The sequence below is a fragment of the Trichomonascus vanleenenianus genome (assembly GCF_965637985.1).
Source record: "Trichomonascus vanleenenianus strain CLIB 3782 genome assembly, contig: TRVA0_004S, whole genome shotgun sequence".
In the NCBI taxonomy this organism is placed as follows: Eukaryota; Fungi; Ascomycota; class Dipodascomycetes; order Dipodascales; family Trichomonascaceae; genus Blastobotrys; species Blastobotrys vanleenenianus.
In genome coordinates, this window is record NW_027481883.1 from 338,488 (window position 1) to 357,373 (window position 18,886).

At 51.3% G+C, this 18,886-nt stretch overlaps 9 protein-coding genes across 9 annotated transcripts; 4 read left to right on the top strand and 5 right to left on the bottom strand.

Annotated features, from left to right (window-relative positions):
• Positions 1 to 700: 700 nt before the first annotated feature.
• Positions 701 to 1,764, top strand: TRVA0_004S03444 (uncharacterized protein; the record flags this gene model as incomplete). Its single annotated transcript, XM_076682751.1, has 2 exons — positions 701 to 727; positions 908 to 1,764. Exon 2 carries the CDS (start codon positions 955 to 957, stop codon positions 1,762 to 1,764), a length of 810 nt encoding a protein of 269 aa, XP_076543113.1. The 5' UTR covers positions 701 to 727; positions 908 to 954.
• Positions 1,765 to 2,555: 791 nt separating this feature from the next.
• Positions 2,556 to 3,419, top strand: SSN8 (cyclin-dependent protein serine/threonine kinase regulator SSN8; the record flags this gene model as incomplete). Its single annotated transcript, XM_076682752.1, has 1 exon — positions 2,556 to 3,419. The coding sequence occupies one exon, from the start codon at positions 2,556 to 2,558 to the stop codon at positions 3,417 to 3,419; it is 864 nt and encodes a 287-aa protein (XP_076543114.1).
• Positions 3,420 to 3,426: 7 nt separating this feature from the next.
• Positions 3,427 to 5,214, bottom strand: RRN7 (Rrn7p; the record flags this gene model as incomplete). The annotated part of the gene is made up of 1 exon (XM_076682753.1): positions 3,427 to 5,214. One exon carries the CDS (start codon positions 5,212 to 5,214, stop codon positions 3,427 to 3,429), a length of 1,788 nt encoding a protein of 595 aa, XP_076543115.1.
• A 1,472-nt stretch (positions 5,215 to 6,686) lies between these two features.
• LAC1 (ceramide synthase Lac1p) lies at positions 6,687 to 7,835 on the top strand (the record flags this gene model as incomplete). Its single annotated transcript, XM_076682754.1, has 1 exon — positions 6,687 to 7,835. The coding sequence occupies one exon, from the start codon at positions 6,687 to 6,689 to the stop codon at positions 7,833 to 7,835; it is 1,149 nt and encodes a 382-aa protein (XP_076543116.1).
• A 488-nt stretch (positions 7,836 to 8,323) lies between these two features.
• SHO1 (osmosensor SHO1) lies at positions 8,324 to 9,265 on the bottom strand (the record flags this gene model as incomplete). The annotated part of the gene is made up of 1 exon (XM_076682755.1): positions 8,324 to 9,265. The coding sequence occupies one exon, from the start codon at positions 9,263 to 9,265 to the stop codon at positions 8,324 to 8,326; it is 942 nt and encodes a 313-aa protein (XP_076543117.1).
• A 1,660-nt stretch (positions 9,266 to 10,925) lies between these two features.
• Positions 10,926 to 12,338, bottom strand: AVT6 (aspartate/glutamate transporter; the record flags this gene model as incomplete). Its single annotated transcript, XM_076682756.1, has 1 exon — positions 10,926 to 12,338. The coding sequence occupies one exon, from the start codon at positions 12,336 to 12,338 to the stop codon at positions 10,926 to 10,928; it is 1,413 nt and encodes a 470-aa protein (XP_076543118.1).
• A 1,221-nt stretch (positions 12,339 to 13,559) lies between these two features.
• Positions 13,560 to 15,536, top strand: PUS7 (pseudouridine synthase PUS7; the record flags this gene model as incomplete). Its single annotated transcript, XM_076682757.1, has 1 exon — positions 13,560 to 15,536. The coding sequence occupies one exon, from the start codon at positions 13,560 to 13,562 to the stop codon at positions 15,534 to 15,536; it is 1,977 nt and encodes a 658-aa protein (XP_076543119.1).
• An 18-nt stretch (positions 15,537 to 15,554) lies between these two features.
• On the bottom strand, positions 15,555 to 16,388 carry TRVA0_004S03598 (uncharacterized protein; the record flags this gene model as incomplete). Its single annotated transcript, XM_076682758.1, has 1 exon — positions 15,555 to 16,388. One exon carries the CDS (start codon positions 16,386 to 16,388, stop codon positions 15,555 to 15,557), a length of 834 nt encoding a protein of 277 aa, XP_076543120.1.
• A 953-nt stretch (positions 16,389 to 17,341) lies between these two features.
• Positions 17,342 to 18,409, bottom strand: TRVA0_004S03620 (uncharacterized protein; the record flags this gene model as incomplete). The annotated part of the gene is made up of 1 exon (XM_076682759.1): positions 17,342 to 18,409. One exon carries the CDS (start codon positions 18,407 to 18,409, stop codon positions 17,342 to 17,344), a length of 1,068 nt encoding a protein of 355 aa, XP_076543121.1.
• Between the last annotated feature and the right edge of the window lie 477 nt (positions 18,410 to 18,886).

The following is an 18,886-nucleotide window of genomic DNA, read 5'->3' on the forward strand; positions in this document are numbered from 1 at the left end:
CAGGAATGGTGGAGCTTTAGTGCGAAAATAGAGTGCGGCTCTAAGCTTCCTGACCCTGGGAACCTAAAATTAGGTGTATGTACCAATAGTATATTTACATTGCGCTTCGATGCCATAGCAGCGTTATGCCACTACCACAAAAAACATCAAATAGAAGCGATAATGGATGCAATATCGACGCTGGACACAGTGTTCTTCCTCAATTTGAGCGCCTTCATGATGGTTTATCGGGCTCCAGTAGAAAGCATTCTCTTTGCTATTGGGGCGATCCCGTACATTCGTAAGCCCGTGGAACTCGCCAAACATGAAGCATGCTAACGTTTGCTTTTTGAATTTTTCGTAGTTACGCGGATGCCGTATGATATTGGCACGCAGAGACTGATGCGGTCGTACGACGAGCGGACGGTGTACGGTAGGAATACAACGTTGTATCAGTATGTCATTGTTGAGCTAGTCGCATGGACGATGGCCACATTTGATCCGTCCTCGGTTGGAGGAGTGTTTTTCAGTGAATCTGTTTCAAGGGGGTTCTATTTGTTTCGCAAGTACCGGCTGGGCCATGCTGAACTAGGAGATTCAAGAATCACCGCTACAGAAGTACGTTACACTCCACCTCTTTACGTACTACGACTTATGTGTACCGAACATACACACACACATGCATCCACACATGCTGAGTGCAGTCTAGGTGCGGATAATACTAATATTGATCGCCGAGCGTCAAAGGGTATGCTAATTTTGTTCCGCGCAGGAGGAATTCACTAGGGGAATATGGGTACATTCACCAACTCGCGACCTTAATCATGACCGTGATTTAGTCGTTTACTTTGTCCATGGCGGTGGTATGCATAACTTTGGACGCTCTCCACTTTCGTGATTCGATATGACCTAACCAAAAGTGCAAAAGGATTCACAAAAACATCGGTGTATTTTTACACGGAATATTTACTGGCAATGCTAGTATGCTTGCAGTTAGAAGGATTTAAAAACCCAGCAATATTCGCTCTGGAGTACACCCAAATTCCTGAGGCACATGTCGGCCAGCAGCTTGACGAGGTGGCGGCGGGATGGACCTACCTGTCCCAGACAGAAGGATACCCTCGAATAGCGCTTATTGGAGATTCCAACGGGGCGACACTCATTCTTTCTTTGCTTCTTCACATTGTTCACCCGTACAGCAAATCCGTTCCAATTGCCCGCAGGCAGCCCGACGCAGCAATTGTGATATCGCCCCTCACCCGAATTGCTGGGCCATGGAATTCCAGTTCGAGCGATTACATTACGCAGAAAGTGCTTGACCGATATATGCGAAAATATGCACAGGACTTTAGAGCAGACTCTACAGACCCACACGTATCGCCGGGCTTGTGCCGGTCAAAGTTCTGGTGGTCCAAAGCGATCCCGCCACGAGGGGGAATGTATATCATTTACGGACAGGAGGAAACGCTCGCCCCTGATATTGAAGAGTTGTACCAGCTAGTGAAAAACTTAGGACATGTTGGGCGCCTGGCTGAACCATTCGAGATCCATGCTTGGCCGATTGTCCAGAATTATGTCGCGGAAACTAAGCAGAAGCGACTTCGAGGTGTGACAACGGTCACCTCTCAGCTCTCGAAAATGCTCCTGTGGTCAACAATTACTGAGCCCCCGGCTGAAATGCTGGACGAAATTCGACGCGAGACGGCAGAAGTTTATAAGTTGCAACATGAGCGAATTGCTAGGATTAAGGAAAAGGCTACTGGCGTAGCTGATAACAACCAATAACCGTGCCTTATACAAATCGCAATAGCTCACTCTTTTCTTTCATCATTTCAGGTAGCGGCCCGCCGAGTTGACTCGTGCGCTATATATAACCGTAGAAAGCTCTCAGCTGGTAAGTGTAGTTTCTTTACAGTATATATGTAGCGATATTATTTGCGCGCTGATTTGACTTTCAAAACAGAAGCAGAATGCGACAGGCAGGTATGTTGTGCTGTATATACAGTATTGTCTCAATGTTATTATGTTCAACGGGTAACTGAACTATTTTGAACAAGTATCCACCAAGATCGGCTAGAGTCGTAAATAGATGAGTTTGTATTCCGACATTTGAGTGATTGTATACTTTCGCTGGAACAATCTTGGCCGGAGTTTGTGTACACCTGAATCGAGGAAGACTGCGAAAGAGGTGAGTGCACCCACAGATGGAGCAAACTAAATTCCTTCAATAATAACTACTTATAAATATAGTATGATAAGAATTGCTACAGGAATTATGTGTGTGCTACCTATGTTCGGTATCTGCAGCCATGAAATTATCTTATGGTGGACATACCGGTAGTATAATCTACAGTATTGCTTCACGAGGCTCAACAATTTAGGACAATTGTTATAAATTTCTATCTATTACACCATCTCAATCAGAGTGAATATTCAGATTTCCCGTCGTTACCAATATGATACACTAGTGGTAACTCTCGGGTAGACAGGTTCAGTCTTGTTCTCGCAGGGATCGGGGGTTGGGTCATTTTTTGATCTCCGGCTACCGGCCTGTTCTTCGAATCTTTAGACTCAAAATGAGTGCAAACTTCTGGGAATCCAGTCAAAGAGCGCACTGGCTCTTTTCCAAGAAGTCGCTTAAGCAAGCCAGAGATGCTATCCTCGAAAATGACAAAGCCCTGGTCAAGGGCAGTAGTAGGCCCGGGGAAAGCCTCAACGCGTTTGATCCCCAGATAAGACTGTACATCCACAACCTGATATTAATGCTAGGCCGCCAGCTGGGCCTGCGGCAACGAGTTTTGGCCACCGCTGAGCTCTACTCTGCCCGGTTCTTCACCAAAGTGTCGATCCATGAGGTGAACCTCTACGTCGTGGTGGCTGCGTGCGTCTACGTGGCTTGCAAGACCGAGGAGTCTCCACAGCATATCCGGACAGTTGCTTCTGAGGCCAGAGCGCTATGGCCCGAATATATTACCCCGGACCCGACGAAAATCGCCGAGTGTGAGTTCTACCTGATAGAGGAGCTCGACAGCTATCTTATCGTGCATCATCCGTACAAGAGCCTGAACCAGCTGGCCAAGTCTATGGCCGAGGCATATCCAAGTCTGCAGTTGAGTTCAGATGAAATGCAGTCTACATGGTCGATGATTAACGATTCGTACATCACGGATCTCATTTTACTCTATCCGCCGCATGTCATTGCTATGGCATGTGTGTACGTTACAATTGTGCTTAAATCGCCGCATGTGAGGCCAGCGCCACCACTGGAGCGCATCAAGGCCCGTATAGACCTGCTCGCAACCTATCTTGGCGACTCGGGAATTAACCTAGTCAAGACAACCGAGTGTGTTCAAGAGATGATCTCGCTTTACGTGCGGTGGGAGACCTATGACGAGGCGACGTGTCGATCGCGTATTGCCAGCTTGATCTTGGCCATTTAAATCGTTCCTACGAATAGCATATGTTTGCCGGGAAAGGCGAAGACCTGCGGCTTGATTGGTCGTTCCGCTCAATTCGGTTGGTCTTTTGCTCTAGCCGCAAGACAACGTGGTGGATCACCTGGACTCGGACTGCGCACAGCCTTGCAGCCGCCTGATAGAGACAATCAAGGACTGGGGGCAGTTCCTTCATCGTGCGGTACGACTTGAAGTCGACACCGTAGTCGGGGGGAGCGAACGAGACTTGTTGTCGTTGTCGCTGTTGCAGCTGCTTGGTGGTCGTCCGCATTGTACTATGAACGGCGCGTAAGATCTCGGCAACGGTTCCAGGTCTCGGGCTCACCGATATGCTTTCGCGTCTTGTTCGCCGATGCCTTGTTGAGTGATCCAAGGGGAACAACTCAAGGATCTTGCGCCGCGAAACAGAAATCTCTTCGTCTCCGTCGTCGTCAATGGCCGAAGAAGATTCGGCTCTCCGCGACCCTGAGGCAGCAGACCCGGAGCCCACAAAGTTCTGCTCGTACCAGGTAAGATAGCGATCAATCTTGTCATCGTCCCAGTAGAACACCTCCTTGTCGTCAGCCTCCGAGAGAGACTCGTCCTCTATCCAGAACTTGCGGAGCATATCGCACCACAGCGCCCAGTCTGGCGGAGGGGCTGTTATGTACTGTGAGTGCTGGTTACGGATGGTGTTTATGCGTTTGGAGGACAGAGAGCTCAAGTCAGGCGTAGCAAGCATATCGAGGCGGTAGTATAGCTTGGTGGCGAGCACTACGAGACTAACAATGCGAATCTCAGGGATGTACTCCCGCTGGAGGCGGCGCCGGTCACAGGGGAACCCGAGCGATAAGTCCAGTGTTTTTATCAGTTTTGTCGTGGCGACGTAGATCTCTGGAGGGAGCAACAGGTCATGGGTCACTTTAAAGATTAGTGGTTCGTACATGGGCGTCGGGAACTCGAGCCCGTGCGATTCCTTAAACAAGACAACTAACCGGTGCAGCGAGTCATGCAGAGCTCCGAGGTTCGGTGCTGAGCGGGGGCTCAGCATGGCGCGGTAGTAACCAGCCAGCCGCTTGGTCATTGAACCGGGCAGGATCGAAAGCACGTTCATGTAAGGGATCTCGTACCGGTATATCCAGCGGTTGAAGTCGTAAATATACACAGGGATGCGAAGCATCACGCATCCGAGATAGCACAGCAAGATTGTATGGGTCAGGTGAGCCCTATCGACGACAATTTGGGGCCTGGAAGAAGCCTTGGACTCGCCATCTGTGGATTCGTCGTTTGATGTGTGGCCGTTTTCGCTATCTGGCGAATCAGAGTCGTCGTCCTTGAAAGTGCCAATTGGCTCGCTAACGAGCTCGGAGTCGTCTTGCTGGCCGTAGGAGATGTTAGAGAACTCTGTCTCATTGATATACAACGCAAACAGCCCCCTGACGACCTTGGTGAGCTCAGGGCGCAGCTCTTTGGTAGAGATTAGCCAATCCAACTGCGATCTCACAATGTACTGGAAGCACTGCATGAAGAGAGCATGGCCCGTGTTGCCGTAGTACACCTTGCCGTGTTCTGCTTCCTCCGACTCTTTCTGAGAAAGCAGGAAGGACGCCTTTTGTGAGAGCTGGCTCGGCAGATCAATGCGGCGCCCGGACTGGGCAAAGTCGTCTTCGTCCTCGCCGACCTCGACCTCGCCTTCCTGGACGTGCCCGAGCCGGCACACCCTCTGGCCGTTGATCAGGGTATAGTGCCGTGATTTACAGTTGTCTACACCACATCTACGTCCTCTGATGTACGTTGACATTAAAGCGAGATATGTAGGGGTTATCGGGAATTTTTAATTTTCGGCTTTGGGTTATCGGCCAACTCAAGAGTAGGCGATCTATCCAGCTTAGATAGTACCACAAAGATACAGTATCATGGTACAGGTAGTGTGGTTACAGTTAATTTAATATCAATACTACTAGCTCTACAAGTCTGTTTTGCTTCGATTAGATACTTCTAGCATGTATAAAGCGTATGTGGTTGTGAGAGAAACTACTGTACCGGTTGTTATGTTGCCATGGATCTCTTAGCAGTATGGTGCTTTGACTACCGTAGTAGTGGTTCGATTAGCGTTCAAAAAATCCAAGTTCGTGCTGAAATTGCCATTGACTAGATCATGTGGTTTTTAGAAAGTAAAGGGAGCAAGGAGTTTATATATGGCAATCATCGTTAATGGTGTCCCACTATGCAGTTCCAGTTATAGTCTACACAGTACACCATCATATATGGTAGGCGATACTGATGACATGAGGTGTCCTACGCCAATCAAAATCTCCAGGCTTGCTAAATATATTTCTTGTTCACCGATTCTCTATATGCTGGAGGGTACCTTATTCCGTACAATACGGCACCTTGTTCTTCAAATACATACTAATGAAATACCGGTGCTAAATAATGGTCAACTTGAATGCTCGTAATTCGCTCTCTATGGCCAGCTCATGCCAGTTCCTGTAGGTGGGAACCCAAGCCTCTGCAGCGTAAGGTAGAGAGACACGGCGAAAAAAAACACTATTCAGCTTCCTTTGACATGCATTGGTGTGGACTGAAAGGAGAAAATACGCCGGTGCCTAAAATGGAAAATGATGTTATGCGGCTACGTTCCATATGCCGGAATTCATACCGATAAAATATATATGGAGATAGCGGAAATGGCATCGAAACATGAAAGCAGCACAGTAATCCGTATTCTGTACTTGGCGATGGAACTTCTCTCAAAATATCCTGTATTTCAGCCCACGTTACCCCCCTTAAACCCTTCCTGCTACATACCACGTCAATCAGCTACACCTACAACTCAATGGACTCTCTAAATACAATATACTGCGACAAGAGAACTGCCTAACGTAGATAATTCCTGATATGAGGATGTCGAATGATCTTCGCAAGACGTGGTGGCCCCCATTGGCAGTTACTGCACCCACTACACGTGGGTAAGGAAGGAGATAAACATATGTCAACCCCCCGCTACTTCCAGAGATATTAAAAAAGGAATACATTTCAAAATCCAAATAATATACGATTGCAATAAGATATCGCAAAGCTTCGTTGCGAAAAGCCGCCAGATCTGACAATATATTTATTGTCTTGAAAATTGTGAAACGATCGCAGCGCGCCGCTCTCTCAACGCTCGCATTTAACGTTTTTCACGCGAGATCCGACCCGGGAAGAACACGACACCAAATACGAAGAACCCCCCGAGACTAGACTAGCGAGAAGATTCATCTTCCAACCATGGTCCCTCCCGGTTCTGAACATGCGACTGGCCCGACCCAGGTCGTCACGGCGAACAGCCCCCACCACCAGCTTCGGCACCGTGCCAAGATTGAGCGCAGAAAAGAGATGGATGAGCTGCCCAAGCTGCGGCGCATCCAGCGCAAACAGAAAAAGACGGCCTCGTGGGCGACATACCTCGCTGAGCGCCAGAAAGGATTGACCATAAAGGCGCTGGCTGCGCTGGCGGCACTCCACCAAATCCCAGCGCTCCGGCCGCACACGACGAAGTTCATTACGATTCAGTACCGGATGGCGGATGGGACTGCGACGATTGGGCCCGACGATGCGTACTATGTCTTGCTGTGGATCGTACTGCTGACTCTTGTGCGGTCCGTCATCATGGACTACTTCTTCATGCCCATTGCGAGGGCATGTGGCATCAGTAAGCAAAAGGCCCTGGCGCGGTTTGCCGAGCAGGGCTGGAGCTGCGTCTACTACACAGCCTCGTGGGGCGTCGGAATGTACCTGTTGTATTACTCGGATTACAATATCTTCGTCGGCAACGGCGCCATCAGGAACGTCTGGCGCGGATGGCCACACGTCACGGCGGAACCGCTGTTCAAGGCATACTACCTGATCCAGCTCGCGTGCTGGTTCTCGCAGATCTACGTGCTCAACGTCGAGGAGCGACGCAAGGATCACGTCCAGATGTTCACGCACCACATTATCACCTGTGCACTCATAATTGGGTCATACTACTACTACTTCATGCGCGTCGGGCACGTCGTGCTCGTGCTCATGGACAATGTCGACACGCTGCTCGCAACAGCCAAGATGCTCAAGTACCTTGGGTTCAACCGCGCGTGCGACGCCATGTTTGGCATCTTCCTCATAAGCTGGATCATCTGCCGGCACATCTTCTATAACTACATAACGTGGTCCGTGTACAAAGACGCGGCAGATCTTATCCCGCTGGAGAATTGCTACACTCCCGAGGGCGGCAGAACGCGGTGCTTTTCGCTGACCGTGTACCGGTGGTTCATTGCCCTGCTCGTTGTGCTGCAGGTCATCACCATCATCTGGCTCTACATGATTCTGCGAGTTGTGGCAACGATTCTAAAAGGCGGGTCCGCCGAAGACAGCCGCTCTGATGACGAAGATGACTAATTTTATTGACACTGATGATGCGGCGCCACCCGCCGCAAAACAAGCGGCTGTGACTTAAGGGGGGAATGTGTGCGGCTCAATGTCACGTGCCACTCCTAAGCTCAACATGCAAAAACATGAAATCTTTCCCTGGGGGGAATTCCTAAGGATCTCAAAATGCATACCCGGATCCTGGTTAGTTTTTTAGTGGTTAATGTATTATTTTCTTTCCATGCTTGTATATTGGGGCACAGCCCTTCAAAAAAAAAACCACTACACCACGCGGTAGTGAAAGTAAACACACGGCTTGTGAGGTAAACAAACAAAAACAAAAGCTAGAGAGAGCATTATATAAGAGGTGAGTAGCTGGTCAATTGTGGCCATTGTATGGGGGCGAAGTAATTGGTGGCCGAAGGGTCATAAGTAAGAGTGAGAGTGAGAGAGAGAGAGAGAGAGAGAGAGTGTGTGTGTGTGTGTGCGAGAAGAATGGAGGATGGCGGCATGATGGGTTAATGGGGAGAGATGAGCTCTACATAGTTAGACGGACAAATGCCGACTTCGCCATTCTCCCTCCGAGCCTGCCACCACCGTCCAGTGATGTCACTAACCTCGAGCACCTCACCCTTCTCAAAGGAAATTTCATTGGCATCGTCTGGGCTCGCCTGGTACGAGTAGATGGCCGTCGCCTTGAATGGGTACTCTGTCGGGGCCGGCAACACGTCCGTCGCCGACTGCATATCGTTGTTAGCCGCTGAGGAGCCGACATAGCTGTCAACACGTGACTCCGAGGGCGCTGTGTTCTCAAAGTGGCCGCCTAGCTGGTCCGAAGTATACATCTGCGGCCCCGCGGAGGAAGTCTCCTTTGGCGCGTAGTTCATGTTGATGTCATCGCCATTAGACCCGCGCGACGCAAACGGATTGGAGCGCCGGTGCGAATCGCCCCTGCTGACGCCCGACGTGTACATTGAGTTGGGCGTGTGATTGTGGATGCTGAACGAGTCGACAAAGGCGCGAGGCCGCGCGTCCGGCGTCGTGCCGAAATATAGCATCCACAGGATGTTAATGATGGAGAGCAGAATGTGTCCTGCAGTGACGGCGCCGCTCGAGGGCGTGCCGGTCCAAATGAAATGAGTCGTCGAGTTAGTAGTGTATATCGTGGCCACGGCGAGAGAGCCCACGAGCGCCATCTGGTACGCATGCAGCCGCTGCGCACCGATAACGTATATGATGCCGGCAATGAGGAGGATCTCGAAGACAATACCCCACCACGTCAGCGACGGGAAGTCGGTCTCCACGTCCACGGCGATGGACCCGCCAAACGCGATAATCCACCCAATCAGCGCAATGGATATGCTCGAGAGGGCAAACGGATCCCCAACGATGTACGACACCGAGAACCCGGTACGTCGGCGCCCCCGGTACGAGTTGTCCATTCCGTACGAGTACGCCATTTTAAAGCGATGGTACTAGTTAGGCCGCCCTGTGCGAAAAAAACAAACAAAAACGAGTGGCTTTTTTCAAAGGAAAAGACCAGGAATACGCCGTATCAGCGCTAATGGCAGGTGTTGGTAATTATATAGGTCCGTCCGCGTCCAGAAGGGGTTCGAGCCGCCAAATACCTGTGTCTTTGAAGCCCTCAAGTAACCTCGTCCCGGGGCTGAGTTTCTAAGAATATTTCGCTGTCCAAGTGACCACCCCCGTTGGGAGGAAAAGAAGATGACGAAGATGGCGGCCCGCGCCCGCGAAAAACAAAAACATTGTGAAACGAATACCATCACCTTATGCGGCTTTCCAGCCAGAGCAGACCCCCCTGGACGCCCTCCTGAGATGCCGTTATATTAGTGAGAGCTACGTAAGTGCCGTAGCTTCGACTGTAATGCATGTCGGTGTTGTGTTGTACCGATGGGATTATGAAGAGATGTGCTTTAGTATGAAATATCACCCATAATTTAATATCTTGTGGGGTTTATTGGTTGTAGGCGCGGCTGAGAAAGGGGAGGGGATTGCGCCTCGTAATGGCTTGGATACAAGAGGTTTAATGGTACGGTGTAGTAGCGACTTATAGAGGGGAATCCAGTCTCAAGGACGTTGCAATTTATAGACTACCGGTATGTTGTGCATTTGCTTTGGTGAATGTAGCGTAGTTTACTTATTTTTCTCGTGCAGTGTAGTTGTTTACTGACATTCAGTTGTGCCTGCTACAATGTCACGGCTTCCATAAAATAGTAAATGGGATATTCTACAGTATCTAATAATACCAGGTAAGCTGTGCTCAAAAAAAGTCGTTTAACCATAGACTCTAATGAATCAGTCTACCTACTAGGGTAGGGTACAACTGTAGTATGTATGTGCAATTTACTACTATGTGCGAATGTGTCAGGGAAGGGAGGGGTGTAACTGAGTATGTGTGTGATGGACTAGCGCAATGCGTAGCTGGAACTGACTTTGAATGAAACCGGCCATGAAAGTCTAGATGGAGCAAGCTGGCAGCTGCTGCCTGTACGTCACAATTGTATGGTAACCTACAAAATATAGAACATAAAGTAGACCAATTAAAAGGTAAACGAAGTGCCTGATACGTACAAAATGGTCTGATGTGTTCCATGAATGGTGGTAACTGTACAATAACTAGCAAGTAGTAATGAAAGCATATCTTACTGATCTGCTTCGTAGATAGGGCCTAGTCCCTCGCGAAGCGGAGCTCAGGGGGAGGGGGCTAGCCCCCCTAGTAACGGCGGCAGCTAGGGATACTCCAGAGGGGCTTTTGTAATCAATGAATGGCAGAGCTTCCAGGTGTACACGTAATTAAATGACATGCCTTATATATTGACGGATGAAACTATGAATCATGCAGGTAGACAGTGAGCGATACGAAGTCCACGTCGTCGCCAAGGGCCATCGCTGATAGCTTATCCCCTTGATTAGAGCCAAAACGATAGCGACTCAGCTGTAGTTAATATCACCATGCTTGTCTCCTATGCTCTGTAGTAGACCGGCAAATTCACAGAATACTCATCTCCTCTTTGTGAAGGTATACAACGAGATAAAACTCGTGAAATATATATAAAATACGAGTCAGTACGTATATATGTGTAATAAAAAGTCGTTAGTCTATCGAACGAGAAGCCAGATATTAGTGCCGAGGCAGACGGTCGCGACAAAAATGCCCCACAGCGAAAGCGCCAGGGCACAATAGCGGATGATCCGCTCTTTGGTAGAAATGTCGCTCGTTTTGCCAAGCAGGCTGTATGCAAAGATGCCCGGGAGGATGAACGAGATGGAGGTCGAGCCGGTCGAGCCGACAAAGGCCAGCATGAGCTCAAGCGAGTCGACAGAGAGCGCCACGAGCAGGGACAGAGCAAGGATGACAGAAGTGATTGTGACAAACGTCTGGGTGTCCATGGGTACGACGGTCGTGTGAGTAGTTTGCACCTCCTCGTCGCCGTGGTCGGAGGCATCGTCAGCAGTCAGTACGGCGGCGAACTTGTGCTTCTGGACGCCTCGCCGGATGGAGTGCATGACATGGTTCACCGAAGCGCGGCACGGGTGGCACTGTAGCGGGTACGAGAAGATGACTAGCACGACGATGGCAATGCGGCCAATGGTCGAGAACACGGAGAACGGGTACATGGAAATGATGTTGCCGCCGACGTTGTCACCAAAAGACAAGTAGCCGCACAGCCCGACCAGCACGTAGAACACACCCGCCGTGCCAATGGAACCGCCCGCGATACGCTTGACGCGGGACTCGGTGACGTACGACAGCTCATTGAGTACCGAGAACATGTTTTGGTGGCACGTAAAGGCAAACACAATGATGGGCAGCGCGTTGAGGATGGCTGGCAACCCTTCGGGACGGAACACCTTGATGGGGCCCTTATTGGCGAGGGTATCGCCGACAAAGAAGTGAACTAGGACGACAACAACGAGATAGCCGACCGACACGAGCGCCACGACGCTCGTATACTTGAGGGAGTCGAGCTTGCGTAGGAAGGAGAGCGGCCCGACAATGCCAAACGAAACAGCGACCCAGAACTGGCGGTGCAGCAAAATGGAGCTTGACGAGCCAAACGACTCTGCAATCTGCGGCATGAGGTCGCCAATGATGATGATGTACGAGACGCCCACGCCAAAGCACTTTACGGCGATGGCGATGTCAAACACGACCGCTAGGGACGGGTACGTCACCTTGGCTATGGCGAAAAAGGACGAGTGGCCCCGCGGCACGTACGTCGAGCTCAAGCCCTGCAAATAGAGTCCGAACCCGGCAGAGAGCCCGGCGAGAATGATGATGGCGGTCCCCAGCACAATGCCGTTGGCGCGGTATGCAAAGGGCATGGCGAGGATACCCGCGCCGATAATCGTGTTGAGCAGGTTCACCATGGACGACACAATGGTCGCCCCGGGCTCGTCCGAGTAGTCATTTGAAAAGTCACGCCTGCTTAACATGGCCCGCGAGTTGGCTGTCGCGCTGGAGCTGTGACTGACCGTGTCTGTGTCCGGGATGGCTCCATACGACACCATAGTTTGGCTTGGGCTTGGCGTGGTGGCTATGTATTGGCCCGTCAGTGTACGTAATTTCTAGTCTGGGTGCGTAATTCAAGGTCCAACCCTAATCACTGGTTACGCGCCCTTGGGGGAAGATCCGTGCCCTTTGCAGTCAACGAGAGCAAGTGTAACAAAATATGCCTAGCGAGCGTGGAAAAAGAATTACTCTCTGCCGAGGCGTTCGATCTGACAAAATGTATATAAGCCAAAAAATAATTTCCGCCCTATCGAGCTAGGTCAGTTTTTCCAGCGAAGGGATGTCACCGGTGTACCTGGTAGTATGCCGTTCGTAATAGAGTGAATGGGTGGGTATATATAGAAAGAAGGAAAGCTCTCTGCTGACTGATAACACCACCGCCCGCTACAGGCTTTTATTCCGCTCCCCCCGAATCCTACCCCCCACTCAGCTCGCTCTCCCTATCCAATCACGTCAGCTGTCAGTAGCGCTGACACACCTGACAGCACGACAATATGCTGCAATTTACGGCCATTTCGTGCTCATATTCAAGGATGTCGCTCGGACTCCGGATTTTTTTTTTGCCGCCCCTGAGCCGCACAGAATCACGTGCATGGCTGCCTACTATCGGGCCGGCCCCCTAGAGGACGGACTCAAGCATGGAGATGGTCTTCGGGGGGCAAACCTTCAAGATGGTCAAGAGTACTAGTAGTAGAGTGGATTCGTGATCTTTGTAGCTCCGCTTCGCGGAGGTTGCCTACCCGTAAAAAAGAGCGTTTGGAGGCTGAACGACTCCAATTGGCCTCAACGACTAGCTATGCAAATGAAGAACTGTGAAGCAGACCTGTTAATATTGACCGATGCTTCGGTATGAATATAAAATTAATGAGAAAGCTGCTACATATTATTAAGTCGTCTGGTGCCTTGAATATACTAGAGCTGCTGGTGACAATGTTCCGAAGCAGAAGTGCGGCGATCGTCCTACTAATCAGAGAAACAGCTACCAATTAAACCAACTTTCAACCTATCAAGTTGATATCATGCACTATATGCCTTCAGAACTCATTATCATCTCTGATCGACTATTATACTACGATGTACCGGTAGTACAGGCTTTAGCGAATGGATGCATATAGCTATAGCTATCTGAATCCGGTGAATTAATATCACTCGCTGCTTTAACCGATGAAGAAAACTTCGGCGCCGGCGAAAAAAATATCCCTCGAGATTCGCTTGTCGATATGGTTGATAAGCGGGAGCACCAAGAGGGCAATGACGGGCCTGAGCAAAAGAAAGTCAAGATCAATGGCCCTGTGGGGATAACGGAGCCGGATGTTGGCATAGTGGAGTACATTGCACCCGAATTGACCGGGTTCAAGGGCATTATCAAGCAGCGGTACACTGATTTCCTCGTCAATGAGATCGGACTAGACGGCAAGGTCGTCCATCTCGTTGATCTGGGTCCACGGGATGGCACCCCTGTCGAGGAGAAGAAAGAAAAGGCCAAGGAAGGTGAAAAGAAGGCCATTCCAGAACCCTCGGAGGAGCAGAAGCAGAAGCTCCTTGATCTGCTCGGCCAGGAGGATTATGAAGGCATTGTAGCGCTCTTCACTAGCGGCAGAAAGTACGAGACCAAGTCCAAGTTCGAGGCCAAGGAGGAGCGTACCGCCGTGCACCAATTGCTGCGAGAGTCGTTTGATTCGCGGCTCGAGTCCAGGACCACCCCAGAGAACGCCTTCCAGATTACCCTGTGCAATGATCGAGGAGGCAGAGGAGGTCGGAAGCGGGGGTTGCCAAAGCTCGACAAGAACGTTACCGGAGAGCTCCAGGATTGGGCTCACTTCACCGTTTATAAGGAGAATAAGGATACTATGGAGGTCGCGAACTTGCTGGCAAAGTTCCTCAAGGTGCCACCCAAAAGTGTAGCGTATGGCGGGACTAAAGACCGACGGGGTGTTACTGTCCAGCGGGCATGCATCTCCAAGATGAAGATTGAGCGGCTGTTGGGAATGAACCGAACACTGAGAGGCATTAAGCTGGGGTCATTCCGCTACGAAAGTGAACCACTGCGACTTGGTGATCTCAAGGGGAACGAGTTTTTGATTACCATTCGAGAGATTGAGTCTCTTGATGGCAGCGAGGTCGAGCCGGTGCTTAACAAGGCGCTCGAGTCGCTCAAGACAAACGGGTTTATTAACTACTACGGAATGCAGCGATTTGGCACTTTTTCCATCTCTACGCATACCGTTGGCAAGTATGTGCTCAATTCGCAGTGGCAGAAGGTTGTCGAGCTTATTCTCGCCAACCAGGAGCTGGTCATCCCCGAGTCCGTCGAGGCCCGAAAGGTGTGGGAGGAGACCAAGGACGCCAAAAAGGCACTGGCGTTGATGCCCAGGAAGTGCGTAGCCGAGACGTCTATTCTCCGCGTGCTAGCCAAGGACCCCAAGGCGTTCCTGCCAGCGGTGATGCAGATTCCCCGCAACCTGCGGATCATGTACGCGCATGCGTACCAGTCGTACGTTTGGAACCGGGCTGCCAGCGAGCGAGTCAAGCGCTACGGACTTAAGGTTATTCCTGGAGACCTTGTTATCGACGATGAGCAGTCTACTCCAGCCGAGAAACAAGAGACTCCTGGCTTTGAAGAGGATGTCAAAGAAGACACTTTTGTTAGAGCGCGAGTGGTTACAGAAGAGGACCTAAAGACAAAGACTATATTCGACATTGTGCTGCCGACGCCCGGGTTCGACATCAAGTACCCTGAAAACGAGGTCAGCAAGGTGTACCACGAGATCATGGCCGCCGACGGGCTCGATATCAACAACATGAAGCGAAACATTCGAGAATTCTCGCTATCGGGCGCGTACCGAAACGTTGTGGTGCGACCGGGCAACGTCGAGTGGTGGATCAAGCGCTATGAGAGCCCCATGGACCAGCTTGTGCGGACTGATCTCGACCTGATCAATGAGGGGCTGGACGAGTCTCATCGTGTTGTCGAGGACAAGGAAGGGTCCAAGCGGGCGCTCGTTCTGCGACTCCAACTGCAGAGCTCTACCTATGCGACTATGGCGCTGCGAGAGGTCATGAAGGTCGACACTAGTCGGCGCGGTGAGGGGCTGGATGTCAAGCACGAGACGACCAAGCAAAATCAGCAACTCCAGGAGCAGCAGCCAACTCAGCCAACTCAGGAGTCCAATCAGGAGGCCAATCAGGAGCGTTAAGTAATGTAAAAAAGAATATTATGAAGTGGCTGAGGTCGCGGTTTTGGTGATTTCAGAGAGAATGGGCGAATCGCGGCCTTCGTCGTCCAGCCGTTCCTTGAGATGGTTATAGCTGCTCTGAGGCGTAAGTCGCATAATCTTGCCCAGCCCTTCAAAGTTCATTGTATTTCTATGCTCTTCGTCCCAGTCTTGCGACGTTCTCCGCCGTAGCGACGACTGGGCAGTAGACAAAATGTCGCTTTCCGATTTTGACGGCTTGTGCCTCAGCTTGACACGGCTGTCGTCGAATTGCCACTCGTCATCATCACTGCTACGCGCTGGCATAGTCTTGCGGCTAGCCTTTTTGGCCATATTATTCCCTTGGCTTTGCTTCTTTTCTACAATAACGTCTCGGCTTGTTTTCGGCACCACGTTGTCAGCCGCTGGCTGCTCAATTGCCGTAATTGGCAGCGAATTGGAGCTCATCGTCTGGCGCACCACGGCAGTCTGGGGCTTAGCATCAACGCCCAATTGCTCCCGGCTCGCCAGAGATATCTCGCACGTCGACTGGTATCCGCTGGCCTGGTCAATGGCGCCCGGGTAGTCAAAGTACGCGGGGTACCGCGCGCTATCTGGCGTTGAATACGGGTATGCAGACTCGTCCGACCCGTCGACTTCGTACGCCTTGACGAGGGGGTCGTCCTTATCGCGGTTCAAAAACACGGGCGGCCGGGGCATGGGCTTCTTCTCCACGTCGCGATTGCACTTCTTTTGCTGGCGCTGGAGCACGAAGCTCCTCACCCTGATGCCGACAAACGCAGCGACTCCTGCCCCGACGACGCACAACACTGCAATAAGTACCGTAGTCTGCATTTAAGGCCCTACAGAATACACCCCGAAGAATATGTCCAACAATAATGTCCACCAAACACTACGTCCACCAAAGAATAGGTAACGGAAGAATAAGTCCCCCGAAGAAATAATGCAGACAATTTATAGCAAGAAGGTAAAAGAGCTCGACGATCGACGAAAACCCACCCCCCTCCAAAAGCGATCCACAAATAAAAGCGTATCCCTGTTTAAGAGCGCCCTACCGGGTGGATTCCCTGCCTGAAGTGCTGCTATATTAAGCAAAGCAGGAAGAGCGGTTTCTCGGGGTGAACTTTAAGGTTCTTTAATCGCCATCTATGAACCTCGCCATTCCTTGTCCGGGGCTGTCGCGGCAGCCGCCCTGCGGGAACTTCTTGTCTTCCAGCCCACGCCGCACCGGTATGCAGGACCCCAGCTGCACCCTGCACCCACGGCTGTGGCCGTTGCCCTCCTCTGGGATATGGAAGAATTTGATCCGCGTCGCTATTTACATGTCGTTCTTTGGTAGATCGCAGGTGTCTTAACTTAGTTTGACATGGTGAGACAGGTGAAAATCTTCCGACAACACTCAAATGGCGAAATGCCTTGTGCCAATTCACAAAGACGTCCCTACGCGTCAACTAATGATGCAGCTTTTCATTATCCAAGATACGTATGCAATACCAGCGTATTTGGAGAGTTCAATGGATCTTCCCCCATGTGCATCTATTATTAGTGCGCGCACTCAATCACAACAAACATCTTAGCACTGCGTCATAATACACTTGTACCCCCAGACCCCCCCCCCCCCCCCCCCCTTTGGGGCTCCACTTCGCGGAGATATTGGAGCCAATGAATTGAAACCCTCCGCGAAGCGGAGCTACGGGGGTTTGGGGGCTGGCCCCCGAGTCAATTGAAGCGAAGAAATAAGGTAGAGGTTAAATAGTTTATAGTCTATTAACAATGCAAGATTATGGTTAGTTTTTGAGTACTTTGCGTTTACGCGAGATCTCGGCGGCCTGGTGCTTTGTCGTATTGAGTGGATAGAGATAGAATCCTGCGTCATAGCGGCCTTGGGCCATGTTGGTGATCCACAGGAAGAGGTCGGCACGCATCTGGGCGACCGTCTTGTCGGCGGTGCAAATGGCCCGGTTGAGACAGGCGAGCCGGAGCTCTTCCTCCTCGAGGGTCCATACGCTGCCGAAGCGACCGAGCAGTACGTCATCGGCCCGCACCTCGTCAATGTGTCGCTGGACCTTGTGCTCGAGTGCCCGGCGTGGGTACAGCGACAGGGGGAGTGCTGAGTGCGGGAAGAGCGCCTTGGCAAGGCCCTGGAGCTCGGTCTCGGTCAAGCGGTGCACAGAGGTACTGAACCGCTTGGGCGAGGCATCAGCGTGGAGCTGCTTTAGCAATGCAATGTTGGCGTTGGCCCGGGCCAGGTCGCGCTTGCGCTGGAACGGCAGGGTACATGTGCCTGGTGTGATGCGTGGGAACAGCATGACAAGCACCGGAGTCATCTCAAAGAAGACGGCGAAGACGGCCGCGAAGAGTGGGAGCTTCTTGAAGTCTCGCTCGGTTCGCAACAGCGTCTGATACTCGGCTCGGGTGATGTGGTTCCAGGTAGGCTGGACAGCCTTGCCCTCGTGCTCGAGCGAATGGCCAAACGAGTCGTCGAGGATCTTTTGGGTCAGCGCGCTAACGTGCGGTACCTGGTTCTGTTTCCTGTACTGCAGCGAGAACCGGTAGTTCTTCCACACGTTTACGATGCCCTGCTTGTAGAGCTTGACAAAGCTTTTTCCTAGACCCACCAGGTGCTTCAGGGCCGGCACATTAGGGTCGCGAGTGGTCTCCACGGCAATGGGCAGCGTTGTCGGGGCATTGACGGGGTCTGTCGCTGCTGGTTCAAAGTAGGGTACAAGTAGGTGTTGTCGCGCAATGGCGTTGTCGACGACATTTTGCTGGTTCACGGGGAGGTTCGATAGGTACCTCACTCCTATGCTTGCTCCTCGGAGCGAATTATATGGCTTCACAGTGCGTGCTAGCATCTTATCGAATACGAGTCTCTCGATCCAGGGGGACCAGGGCGGGCTTTTTAACTGTGCTCAAATCTTCGGGACCCGTCCCGGGTTCTACCGCGGCTCACGGCTGTGCATCGCCAAACCTTCCGACCCGTATTGCCGTACTATGGTAAAGCTCCTCCCTTAAGACAGTCTCTTGCAAAGGGCAAAGGGAAAGCCGGTTCAAGAACTGGCCGGTTGATCTGTTTCGTGTTCATTTCCCGTTCAGGGTCCTGAGACCGCTAGACCACACACCAAGTGGCCTCATCTTTTTTTTTCTCCCTCCCTCCCGATTCTACCCTCCGTCGTTTTTCCTTTGATTCGCGGTCCGCCGGAAAAGCCCCAACCAGTGCCTGAATCATTAAGTTCACAGCCCCTTCTCCGTAGCTATAGTTTGACTCCATAGTTACAGGGTTACTAGGACTGTAGTACGGTTAATGTGCTGACAGGGCTTAGAGCGATTAA